This window comes from Podarcis bocagei, assembly GCF_964188305.1.
Source record: "Podarcis bocagei genome assembly, chromosome: 6".
In the NCBI taxonomy this organism is placed as follows: domain Eukaryota; kingdom Metazoa; phylum Chordata; class Lepidosauria; order Squamata; family Lacertidae; genus Podarcis; species Podarcis bocagei.
The window spans coordinates 92,009,704-92,023,222 of NC_138130.1; the positions used below are offsets into that span (position 1 = coordinate 92,009,704).

Below are 13,519 nucleotides of genomic sequence, written 5' to 3' on the forward strand. Positions count from 1 at the left end.
TACTGGGATTGTTTGGGGGAAGCCATGACTGTTGAAGTGGTATCCTAGTGCTTTAAATATGTAGTGTGGATGTGGCCCAAATGTTGCATCAAGGAGTGCTTCAGCTCAGCATTCTAGGAATGGCTTGCCGATTGGAAGATCGGCGGTTCGAATCCCCGCAATGGGGTGAGCGCCTGTTGTTCGGTCCCAGCTCCTGCCCACCTAGCAGTTCCACTGTCGAACAGCTCTCCCTGTTAGTAGGTTCTTCCTAATGCTTAGTCAGAATCTCCTTTCTTGTAAGTAGGAGCCATTGGCTCAGGTCTCTGGAGCAGAAGAAACTTTCTCCATCCTCCATGTGGCAACCCTTTAGATATCTGAAGATGTCTATCACATCTCCTCTCAGTTTCCTCTTTTCCAGGCTAAACATACCCAGCTCCTTCAACCATTCCTCATAAGGCATGGTTTCAAGACTCTTGATCATTTTGGTTGCCCTCTTCTGCAGACGTTCCAGTTTGTCAATAGCCTTCTTCAACTGTAGCACCCAGAACTGGACACAGGGCTCCAGGTGGGATCTGACCAAGGCAGAATAGAGTGGGACTATTACTTCCCTTGACTGAGACACAGTGGAATGGTCTCCCTCAGGAGGTGGTGGACTCTCCTTCCTAGGAGGTTTTTAAGCTGAGGTTGGATGGCCATCTGTCATGGATACTTTAGCTGAGATTCCTGCATTGAAGGGGGTTAGATTAGATGATCCTTGGGGTATCTTCCAACTCTACAGTTCTAGGAGAGCACTGTTAACTTTGCCAGTAGCTACCACTGCCTTTTGTGGGAATGAATTCTGTAGTTTAACTATGCACTTAGTGATGTATGGAAGTGAGAGCTGGACCATAAAGAAGGCTGATCGCCAAATAATTGATGCTTTTGAATTATGGTGCTGGAGGAGACTCTTGAAAGTCCCATGGACTGCAAGAAGATCAAACCTATCCATTCTGAAGGAAATCAGCCCTGAGTGCTGATGTTGGGAAAGATGGAGGGCACAAGGAGAAGGGGATGACAGAGGATGAGATGGTTGGACAGTGTTCTCGAAGCTACCAGCATGAGTTTGACCAAAGTGTGGGAGGCAGTGGAAGACAGGAGTGCCCGGCGTGCTTTGGTCCATGGGGTCACGAAGAGTTGGACACGACTAAACAACAACAAAAACTTGTCCCTGGCCCTGGCATCTTCTTCCAATGTCCGGAAGCAACCCCATAATATATTATGAAAGAGAAGACGAGAGTGTCCCAGAGCATATGCTGAGTGCCTGTTGCCCACCCAATGTTTTTATCCCATCCTTCTTCCAATGAGTTCAGAAAGTACACACCATCTGCTTGCTCCCCTCATTTTTGTGACACTTTGAGGAAGGTTTGGCTGAGGGATGTGCTCTGACCCACTGTTACTTTATAAACTCCCTAAGAGAATGTAGATTTGAACCCAGATTCACCCAGACTAAGTCCAACACTCCACCCACTAGCCCACACTGCTGTCAGCTCTCTCTTACTACCCATCAACAGAGCAAGCACCCCCCCGACCCCACAGACAAGAGAGAGTCTTTGGACCCCTTACAGCCTAGCAGATACATTGCGGCAAGAGGAATGCCCCAACAATATGTTAAATCTTTTGGTCGTGTGGCATCCCATATATTCCTTCTGTGTTTGCTGTAATAGACTAAGCACAGAAGCTTAGGATCGTGGAGCTGGAAGGGACCACAGAGGCCATTTAGGCGAACCCCTTGTTCAATGCAGAATCTGCAATGGAGGATCCAGTGACATCACTGACAGATGGCTGGCCAGCCTCTGCTTAAATAACTCAAGAAAAAGAGAGCTTACCACCTCCCGAGGAAGACTGTTCCATAGCCAAATGGCCCTTATCATTAGGAAGCTTCTCCTAATGTTTAATTCAAATCTGCTTCCTTACATTGTTTCTAGTCCAGCCCTCCGGAGCAACGAAAGAACAATCCAGCTCCGTCATCTTCCGAGTGACAGCTCTGTGGATATTTGAAGAGAGCTCCTTTAAGGATGAAATGGAGACTCCCACCACCTATCTAACCTACTTTTACAAAGCTCTCCTAAAACGGGGGGGGGGGGGAGGTCATCCCCATCTTCAGCTCCTTCACGCTCCCCATTCAATATGGGCGAAGTCACAAGTGCTGGAGCTGTCCAGTCCGTCTACCACGGAGTGCTGAAAAGCTCACAGATTCCCATTCATTCCGACAGCCTGCAGTTAAGAAGAACTCCCCACAGGGGGAGAGTTTTGCAAACACTGCAGGAAATGAATTGCTGTCAGTTTCCCACGGGATCTAAGCGCTAAACTACGGAGAGCTCCCCTGCTTTAATCCCACCATTCATAAAATGGCCAAGGCTATTGAAAAATGCAAGACAAAATTGGCAACCACTGGGCACAATCCGGCCCAGCCTAAGCATGTTTAAGATCCACTGCGTTTAATGGGAGAGTTCAACCGTGTTTAACTCTATCCTCCTGAAGCCAACAGGATTTCAAAGCAGCTTAACTCTGTTTGCTGTTGCAGATGGTAAGTGAGCACGGTGTGAACTTGACAACCAGATATATAAGCTTGGCTGCTATGTGCCATTGAGAGCAATGGGGCTTACTTCCTGGTAAACAGTTTTAGGGTTACTTCAGGAGACTGCAACAAGGATGGAATGATAACTCACACAAAAGGAAATAAAACTGTTTATAGCCAGTAGAACTTATTTCTAAGTAGATCGGGTAAGAATTGTGTGATAGCAACCCACTCCTCCGGTCTCTTTCGCCCCCACCCCCTCGGTGTGTGAACTCGATAAGATTTGTATCTAGAGCATGTATTGATCTTCAGGCAGGTATATTGGAAGGGACTGCAAGTGTCTCTTTATACACAAGGCTGAATATGTCCAACACAGCTTGACTATGTGCTAACTGGGACCAGGGTAGAGAGAAGACGGTCCCTCAGTTCAATGCGTTGCGTAGGTATAAAGATCAACAGAAAGTCTCGAGTAGTGTTGAGGTTAGTATCATAGCAATGCTGGACGCAGCATAGCATGCAGTTGTGGCACAATAGTTCAGTCAAGTTCATTGCAAAGTTGTAGAATCACACTGTGCACCCTGTAGCTTTTAGGGCTGACAAAGTACAACACGGAACGAAGCTGGACTGTTTGCAAGTTAAGCTCGAATGACAGAGGATGGATCTATCAATAGTTATTCGCTATGGTACTTAAATGGAGGCTCTGTGTTCAATGAGAGTATACCAGACATTGCCAGGGAGCAAGAACAAGGGGGTCTACAGACTTTACGCTTTGCTAGTGAGCTTCCTATAGGCATCTAGTTGGCCACTCTTGGAAAAATGATTCTGGACTAACTAGACCTTTCGGTCTGATCAAGCCGGGCTTATCTTATGAACCAGATAGAGGCTTGTGTGACTTGGAGGGAGGTTTGAATCTTGGGACTTCAGAAAGTGAAAACGGAGAGCACGGTGGAATCTGGTATTCCTTTAGAAGTATGGGACGGTCTTAGGATGAGATCCGAGGTGGAGACTCAGGTTCTATTTGGGAGGTTAGCAGTGTGCAGTGTATCTTAAATAAACAAGCGAGCAAACTTTTGGCAGGCTCCGGTGGTACTGCATACTTTCTCCCTCTGTGTTCCAGAAGAGAAGTAAGAAGGGATCGATCCCTGGAGGCAAATCGCCACCCGCACAACTGCTCTCTCAGCCTGCCAAAAGCAGCCAGAACCTCGCATCCCCAAAATAAGGCTGCACAACGCCATGCGCAATCCCTCTCCCCGTCCCATCGCTGCTGGGACGCGCGCAAAGGGCTCAAGCCCTGCCCCGCACGCGCTCACTTTACGCACCCGCGCGCGTCCTCCTGTTACCTGAATTCCTGAGCTTGCGGTTCTTGAACACCGAGATAATGACCAGCAGGCTGCCCGCGATATCCACCACGGTGGTGAAGATCAGCACGCTGGACAGCGCCGCGACTACCCAGCCCGGCCGGGGGTCTGCTGCCCCAGCCGCCGCCCCCGCGGCTGCTGCTTCTCCTCCGGCCGCCTCCGCTTCTGCATCGGCCGCCGCCTCGGCCTCCCCTCGCTGGGAGAAGCCGAAGCCCCCTCGGCCGCCCAGCCCGCAGCAGTTCCTTAAGGAGCCATTCTCCAGCATCGCGGACCCCTGCGCCCCCAGCCCGGCCCTCGCTGCGCTCCCTCTGCTCGCATCGGAAAGAGGCGCCTCCGGGACTTCCCCTCCTCTCCTTGCCCCGTCCCAGGTGCGCTGCCTCCGGTGACTGCCCGGCTCCCGCCAGCGCCAAGGGTTTTAATAGACGGCTTCCCACTCGCCATGCTCCGCCCCTCGCACTTGGTTTTTTTGTTAAAAAAAAGGAAAGGAGGCGGGGCTCCAGCCCAATCCCCGCCCCCTCTCGTTCGATTCCTGTAAGGGAAAAGGGGACCGAGGGGAGTGGGAAGAGGGGTCAAGGCGCCAGGCCCCGCCCACTGGCTTCATGGGCCCGCCCCCCGTAGGCGGGGCCTGTCAGGCTGCGAGGAAACTTTTTCTTCGGTGCCTTTCAGTTCTCCGGCAGCTTCTGAAGAGGTAAGGCGCGCGGGTGGGAAGGTGTCCCTTACTCTTTGCACGCCGACACGGAGTGACACACGCCGATTACTCACCGGATTAGCTGTGTGGAAACGCGGACGGAGGAGGAGGAGGAGGAGAACAGCACGCGTTTTGGTGCGCGGAAGGGAAGATGTGTCCAGGAGGACTGGGAGGGGAGCAACGGCGGGACTGAAAATCGTAATTGTTCTCATTGTTGGCAGATGCGCGCTATTTTGGAAAACGCTGCAAAGAAATAGGTGACGGCTGCACGTGTTTCAAGCGCACGCCGCTCCCCAAGAATCCCGGCAGCTGCATTTTATCCCTTACAGAGCTATGTTTCCCAGCACCCTTAGCAAACTATAGTTCCCAGGATTCTTGGGGCGTGTGGGTGCTTCAAATGCATGCTGTGTATGCAGCCACAGGCGCAGGTTAGAAACAGATCTTTGCAAAGTTTGAATAATCACATTTTAACAAAAGTTAAACAAGCAGAGGGGGTTCCAAAGTGTGTGTTTGTGATGTACATTGGATGGATCAATAAAAGAATCTTCTGTGTCTCCTATTACAATATTCCCAAACATAGTTGCATAAGATGAGCCCAGATGGATCAGGTGAAAGTTCCACGTTGTGCAGCATCCTGTTCTCTTGCAGTGCCCGGTCAGATGCTTCTGCGAGGTCCACAACACAGGCATTAATGCAACACACACATGTTCCCTGTATCTCCCTCACATTTGGAATTCAAAAAGTCCTGCCTCGAAACTACTGGAGAACAGCTGTCGCCAGACATGCCATGGATGCTCAAGTTGAGATTCCTGCATTGCAGGGAGTTAAACTAGATGACCCTTGATGTCCCTTCCAACACTTCCAGTTCTGTGATTCTCTGTTTCCATTGTCAAACAACTCCTTCAGAAATTTCATAGTCCCCTCTGAACTGGCGGCTGTTACTCTGAGTGAGAGCCTTTGCATTGCACACCAACATACTTGAGCTTTCTAAGGCTCTAATCTTATGCACACTTACCTTGGGGAAAGGTTCCACCGAATGCCGTGGGATTTGCTCCTGAATGGGCAGGTGTGGGATTGTGCTGTAAAGCTGAAATCTCAAACATGCTTACTAGGGCAGCTGTGGAGAACCTGTATGCGCCTCCAGATATCGCTGCTCACCAACTTCCATCAGCCAGAGCCAGCACAGCCAATAGCCATTAATGGACTGGTGGTGTAGCCCCCAAAAGTATCTGGAGGAGACCAGATTGGTGAAGAATGGCATACACCTATGGCAGGGTGGACAATCCATGACCTCCAAAAGTGGTTGGGCTCCAACTCCCGTAAGCCCCCACCAGCCTGGTCAATGGTCAGGGATGGTGGAACTGGGCACCCAGTTTTTCTGTGGCGATCACACAGGGCCCCCAGAGGTTTCACCGTCGGGGTTAAATCAGAACACAAACTTCTGTTTATTTATTTCAGTTTAACAAGTCATAGAATCATAGAGTTGGAAGAGACCACAAGGGCCATCGAGTCCAACCCCCTGCCAAGCAGGAAACACCATCAGAGCACTCCTGACATATGGTTGTCAAGCCTCTGCTTAAAGACCTCCAAAGAAGGAGACTCCACCACACTCCTTGGCAGCAAATTCCATTGTCAAACAGCTCTAAGTGTGTGGTTTCATAAACAGTATCGGTCAATTACAATCATGGGGTGCCTATCCAGACCTATAACTTCCGCTACCTGCTCTCACTCACTAAACCACCTCTCAGATATTTACTTGTCTTCCTAGCTCCTAACTGTTCCTGACTCAGCTTATTCCGCTACATTAACTCCACCTACCCACAGACTCTATCCCCATTCACTCCCACTCCAAGCAACCTCCCAACAAACTCCTCCCTTCGCCCCTCCCAGAGCTGGTTTTATATTCCCTCTGACTCCACCCCTGGGTTCTGATTGGGTAAACCGTTTAACTATTTCACCTCCAGCACTCTCATATGTTAATGTCACACCTTGTACTAAGGAATACACACCACTGGGTATTCTACAAGTGAGTGTGCCCTTTTGAGCACAGCAATAGTTATTCCAAAGCACATGGGCTCAATTTCACGGCAGCTCTATATTTCCTTTGTCTTGCCTGATCGTAAACACATTTACTTGGAGGCAGGCCCTTTCTTCGTTCAGCTGGGATTGCATCCTTCTAAAAGCTTCAGCCTTTCGTGGAGATAAAGAAATGCACTTTCCCCATTTAGCTTAGTGCATGCCTTTGTCCAACCAAGTACCATGTGGAATCCTGGTTTCTCTGGCCCTGGGTCTTTGACTTTAACAACATGGTAACGCCAAGGTTGCACGTTCAGTCCCCATAAGGGACAGCTGCATATTCCTGTATTGCCGAGCGTTGGACCAGATGATCCTCAGGGTTCTTCCAACTCTGTGATTCTTCCTCTTTCGCAACATCCTGATGTCTAGAACTGCAGCCAGCGATGTTCTTGTTCACACAGATATTAAGTCGCATAAGTCAGAGCTCCTGTTCCCTCCACTTTGTCAGCACTCCCAACCATGGTAAATGCGTATATTACTCAAAACTGCACACAAAAACGTTCGTTAGAAGAAAGTGGCCCTAAAATGCTGGTGGATTTTCATGAGAAATTTGCAGAACGCTGCAGAAATGCAGAGAGTTGGATTTAAGATTGGAGAAACGAGAGAATTTAAATTGTCGGATTTCCCTTATTCTGAAACCATGCTTGTGAGTGCGCAGCCTCTGTGCTACTCCTTCTCCCCTGCCATCCAACAACCACATGTTTAATTAGGGGTTTAAATCCCAATTAAAAACTGTGTCCAGTCTAGATCCTGTTTGGGTCAACCATTGGATCCTTCCAGGTCAGGCTATTCCTTTTATCAGATGGGAGCTGCTCCAAAGCATCACATTAGGACCCAAATCAAATTGGTGTGTGTGTGTGTGTGTGTGTGTGTGTGTGTGTGTGTGTATGCACATTCCAAAGCTAAAATCCAACTCTTTCATCACCCGTTGTTTCTCATCCACAACAGACGCCCCAGGGAGGATGCCAAATTATTAAAGCTATTTTTGGAATACACATTCAATTTCTTATGGCAATACGCCCTAGTATATTTGGCAACAGCTAAGATGATCTAAAACTGCTTCTCATGATACAGCTCCTGGCGGGTGGGGTGGGGGTGGGGGCTGTTGCTAGAAATCGTTTCTGTGTGGAGGTTGATCCCTCCAACAGGATATTTTATTTGTATTTCCTATCTTAGTATGCTGTCTTAAATATATGTGGCATAGATGCAAATTGGTGAGGTGCAGAAAAAGGGCAGCCAAAATGATCAAGGGGCCAGAGCAGGCATAGGCAAACTCGGCCCTCCAGCTGTTTGGGGACTACAGTTCCCATCGTCCCTGACCGCTGGTCCTGTTAGCTAGGGCTGATGGGAGTTGCAGTCCCAAAACATTTGGAAGGCCGAGTTTGCCTATGCCTGGGCTAGAGGAACTCCCTAAGACAGTGGTTCTCAACCTGTGGGTCGCCAGATGTTGTTGGACTACAACTCCCATCATCCCTGAGCTCTGGCCTTGCTAGCTAGGGATGATGGGAGTTGTAGTTCAACAACATCTGGCGACCCACAAGTTAAGAAGGGCTGCCCTAAGAAGAAAGGTTACAGCTCTGGGGATTTTTTTAGTTCAGCAAAAAGGAATGAGTAAAGCAGGACATGATAGAGGTATAAAGGTTGGACGACCATCTGTCATGGATGCTTTAGCTGAGATTCCTGCATTGCAGGGGGTTGGACTAGATGACCCTCAGGATCCCTTCCAACTCTACAATTCTATGATTCTATGATTATGCAGGTAAAAAGGTAAAGGACCCCTGGACAGTTAAGTCCAGTCAAAGGTGACTAGTCGAACCGCCAACCTTCTGATCAGCAAGCTCAAGAAGCTCAGTGGTTTAGACCACAGCGCCACCCGCGTCCCTATCAGTGTCTATCAGTGTAGCTACTACTGATGGTGAGAGGCCGTAGAGCCCTGAAAGCTATCCTGCTCACATCCTCCATGTGGGATTCCCATGGGCATCTGATTGGCCACCAAAGAACAGAATGTCATTGTATTTTATTTGTTCAAAATCATTGATATGCGGCCTTTCATGAAACAGCAATGGTTTCCAATAAGTAGTAAAAAAATGTAATAAATATATGCTCATCAGGGTTTGTTAAAGCTGGAAACAAAGGCCAAGGAATGCCTGGGCAAGTGGTGGGAGCAACCCTATAGCAAGATGCTCCAGGGTGGGTGGGTTAGGATCCACTGGATTCCTGGCTGAGCTGGGAGGTTCCTTGAGCTGGGAGGATCCCTGGCTGAGCTGTGCAGTTGAACCGCCTGCATCACTCTAAATCCAGGACCACACACACACACACACACACACACACACACACACACACACACACCCCTTTCATCTGCAGCGCTACTATCATGCAGAAGAATAACCAGCACTGAGTGTCCTCTGCTTGAAAATAAGAAGTGTAGGAATAACGGAGACATCAGGAGGTTGGATGCAGGTGAGCTGCAGGCAGAAGCATGTGAGGGAGAGACATGCTTGATTTCTGCTGGAACCAAGGCTGTGGCTGTGGGGAAAGCAAGCCCTTTTGGGGGGTGTTGAGCCCCTCCATCATAGGCCCAGGTTGTACAAATGTGTAAATAAACCATATATCCTAAAGACACCACCATCTCTGCTGACCCTCTTTCCAATAAATAATAATAAATAAATAAAATTTTATTTATATCCTGCCCTCCCCAGCTGAAGCTGGGCTCAGAGCGGCTAACAACAATAAAAGTAACACAGCATTCTAAAATCAATTCATTTTAAAATCAATTCAAAATCAAATTAATGGCAACCATTGGGCTAGAGTTCTGTGAGGATTACCAAAGGAGGCAGGTCAGGCTGTGTCTTGGCCAAAGACCTGGTGGAACAGCTCTGTCTTGCAGGCCCTGCAGAAAGATGTCAAGTCCCGCAGGGCCCTGATCTCCTGCGGTAGGGCATTCCACCAGATCGGGGCCACAGCCGAAAAAGCCCCGGCTCTGGTTGAGGCCAGCCTAACCTCCCTGTGGTCCAAGGAAACTAAACTCTGAGTAAGTGCTGAGTAAGTGAGTAAGTCTCTGGAATCTCACATCGCTTGGAGATTGGGGTGGCATGCAACCATATATTCGGCCCTGACTGCAACTCCTCTTACTCATTTTGCTGGGAGTTTATATGGTCCGGGGTGATGGGAGTTGTAGTCCAGCAACATAGGGAGGGCACCATGTTGGACACAGGTGCTCTCCCCACAATACAATGGCAGTACTATTCTACCATCAATGGCTGTCAAGAAGTGTCTGCATCTCCCAATGTCTGTCTTTGTGCCAATTCACACAGTCACCAATTGACATTTTATCACCTGACGGTTTGAAGTTGAGCATGAGAGTGGCCTTGACATAGGAGTAGGTTTTGGGGTTTTCTGAGACTCATGAAAGCTCAGTGTGCAGTCTGTAATGCTGCCTCCAGACATTCGGACCATCCCTTGATTTTGGAGCCATTCACACATGCGTGAATGCCGTTTCATCAAGAAGCAGGAGAAGATGGCGCATTGGAATGAGGTACACGATGCTGAGATATCGTGGTTGGCTCAAGAACACACAGCGAGCTTCATGGATGAGCAGAGATTCAAGAACCCAGATATCTCACTCCGTTCAATGCTCAAAACATATGAGGTGAATAGAGCACTGCGGGATCACAGCAGGCCTATCTAGGTCATCATCATCTTCTCACGGTGGTCAACTGAAGCAGAGCATGAGCACAGTATTGTGCTATCCCACAAATAGCATTCAGAGGCAAGCTGCATTTGATATTGGTGGTAATATATAGCCATCATCACCAGCGGCCGTTGATAGCCACATCCCCCCATGAGTTTGCCCAATTGCCTTCTCAAGTTCTCCAAGCTTTTGGTCATCGCTACGTCCTGTGGGTAGCATATTCCACAGATTAAATATGCACCTCGTGAAGAGTGTTGTAGTTAAACAGTCCTGATTCTCTCACTTGGCAGCTTCATTAGATGGCTCTGGATTCTACTATTTTGAGAGAAGGAGAGAGATTTCTGCTGATTCCCTTTCTCCACACTAAACCACTGAGCCTCTTGGGCTTGCCGATCAGAAGGTGGGCGGTTTGAATCCCCATGATGGAGTGAGCTCCCATTGCTCTGTCCCAGCTCCTGCCAACCTAGCTGTTCGAAAGCACACCAATGCAAGTAGAGAATTAGATACTGCTGCGGCAGGATGGTAAACGGCGTTTCCGTGCCCTCTGGCTTCCGTCACAGTGTTCCATTGCACCGGAAGCTGTTTAGTCATGCTGGCCACATGATCCGGAAAGTTGTCTGTGGACAAACGCTAGCTCCCTCGGTCTGAAAGTGAGATGAGCACCACACCCCATAGTTGCCTTTGACTGGACTTAATTGTCCAGGGGTCCTTTACCTTTACTTTTAGTGTTATCCTTCTTAGGTGAAAGGGCATCCACACTGATCCGCTGAAAATTCTCTTGTGTTCAGTCTGGCTTGGAACTTTCTCATAGGTGATGTTTGACCAGATGGACCTTTGACCTGAACTTTTTCGGTCCTTTAGAGGTCCGAAGGCTGCTCCAGCAGACGTTGGTAGAGGGGACCTTCTGTCATTCATTAATTCCTTGTACGGCCTGAAAATCCAAGATAAGGTAATCAAGCACTGCATAATCCTCCTTTATCTCCTTCATTGAACAGGGTAGAGAGCATTGGGTTTTTAGTTCATGCCTTAATTAAGGAGTCCATGTAATCTGCCTCTTATCTTAACTGTCTCTCCACAGCCTTGGGAGTTTCAGAATCTGGTGAGGATAGGTTGCTTTTAACCAGGAACTCTTAGGCAGCCTTTGGGAAGAGCCCAAGATGGACCTGGAATCAGGAAGAAGGAAAATTCCTCTTACCCACCTGGCAAGAGAATGTGTGTGTTGTTCAGACTCCCTTAGTGGGGAAATGTTTTGTGAAAAAATCAGATAAGCAACCATCAGCTGAGAAATCCTTTGGTCAGCTAGCACTCTTGCTTTGGCTTTAATTGCTGTGAGGGTTTTGCTTTGCTTTGTTTTGTTTCCTGTTTCCTGGTATGTTATTCTTCTGCAGTTCATTGATTCCAAGCATTTCTTGTTGCAGTAATTCATCAATAGCAATAAATATATTCATTCACTCCCATGTCACATAATAAAGCTGTCTTCCGTGCACAGCTAACTACTCAGCCCCCCTGCCCCCCCCCCCGTTCAGAAGTCAATTTATGGAGTTTCTTTTCTCCTGCCTAGAGCTGCTTAATTGATTGACTCACTGCAGTTCATTTTCATGCGACCTAACTGATTTCCCACTCTCCATACCTGAAAGAAAGGGAGTATTTTTTGTGCTATGATCCTTTACTCCTCTCTCGCTGGAGAAGGGTTGCGTGAAGCACACACACACACACACACACACACACACACACACTGCTTTCCACTACAGTGGTACCTCGCGTTAAGTACTTAATTCGTTCCGGAGGTCTGTTCTTAACCTGAAACTGTTCTTAACCTGAAGCACCACTTTAACTAATGGGGCCTCCTGCCGCCGCTGCGCCACCGCTGCACGATTTCTGTTCTCATCCTGAAGCAAAGTTCTTAACCTGAAGCACTATTTCTGGGTTAGCAGAGTCTGTAACCTGAAGCATATGTAACCTGAAGCATATGTAACCCAAGATACCACTGTATCCATTCTTACCATTCTTAAATACCATTCTTAAAGCAATGTTCAATTATTTAAAAATATATGCAAAATTTAAAACATAAATTATGGGGGCAAAGCTATGACAAAATCATCTCAGATAAGCAACTGAGAATGCAACAGGTCTCCCTCTCAGCTGGACTCACCTACACGAATTCCCCAACCCCAGCTCAGCCAAAGATCTGCCAATGTGTAAGTCCCCCCCAAAGGTGTGCTCTAGGCCTGTGGCCGGGGTGGGACCAGAGAGGGAGGGGAGATCCTATGCTTGTTCCGCTTGGTCATGTGACCTGGGAACCCAAATTAGAGCACTGTTTTAAAGGCTCGTTTCCCCTCTGCCTGGTTTAGGAAGAGGAGCAGCTGTAGCCCCTGTAGACTTGGATCTTGTGGAACTTTATACCCTCCAACATTTCTCAGATGAAAATAGGGATGTCCTATTCAACAACAAGGGATGCGGGTGGTGCTGTGGGTTAAACCACAGAGCCTAGGACTTGCCGACCAGAAGGTTGGCGGTTCGAATCCTCGCAACAGGGTGAGCTCCTGTTGCTCAGTCCCTGCTCCTGCCAACCTAGCAGTTTGAAAGCACGTCAAAGTGCAAGTAGATAAATAGGTACCGTTTGGTGGGAAGGTAAACGCCGTTTCCGTGTGCTGTTCTGGTTCGCGAGAAGCGGCTTCGTCATGCTGGCCACATGACCCAGAAGCTGTACTCCGGCTCCCTCGGCCAGTAAAGTGAGATGAGTGCCACAACCCCAGAGTTGGCCACGACTGGACCTAATGGTCAGGGGTCCCTTTACCTTTTTATTCAACATCAACAACAGCATTTATACCCTGCCCATCTGACTGGGTCGCTCCAGGCACTCTGGGTGACTTCCAACATATTGTTATAAGAAAAAACTGCTCCTTTTCCCTTATGGGGTATCCAAGAGCCTTGGATACAGAGTCCTTACCTGGGTTCCCTATCAGCAGGAGAAAATAACAGAGGTCAACCAGAATATATTGAGAAGCAAAGTGGCTAGTAAGCCTGAACTTTATTAACTGATGCAACAGGGTCCCCTTTCACCACACATAGGAGGGAGGAGAGAACCCTGAACAACGGTGCACAAGCCCTTATATAGACTTTTGAAATTGCCCACCCTGTAGCCCATGACCCCCCCTCCAAAAAAAAAA

The 13,519-nt window shown here is 48.4% G+C and overlaps 2 protein-coding genes across 2 annotated transcripts in view; both read right to left on the minus strand.

The window, feature by feature from the left end:
* The window catches only part of MTNR1B (melatonin receptor 1B), a 38,104-nt gene extending 33,840 nt beyond the window's left edge, over window positions 1-4,264 (minus strand). The window contains exon 1 of the mRNA XM_081197435.1: window positions 3,877-4,264. Within this exon, the coding sequence (XP_081053561.1) occupies window positions 3,877-4,159 (283 nt within the window). The 5' untranslated portion in view covers window positions 4,160-4,264. The remainder of the gene's footprint in view (window positions 1-3,876) is intronic.
* The window catches only part of FAT3 (FAT atypical cadherin 3), a 745,081-nt gene that overhangs the window by 106,587 nt on the left and 624,975 nt on the right, over window positions 1-13,519 (minus strand). The window lies entirely within an intron of this gene.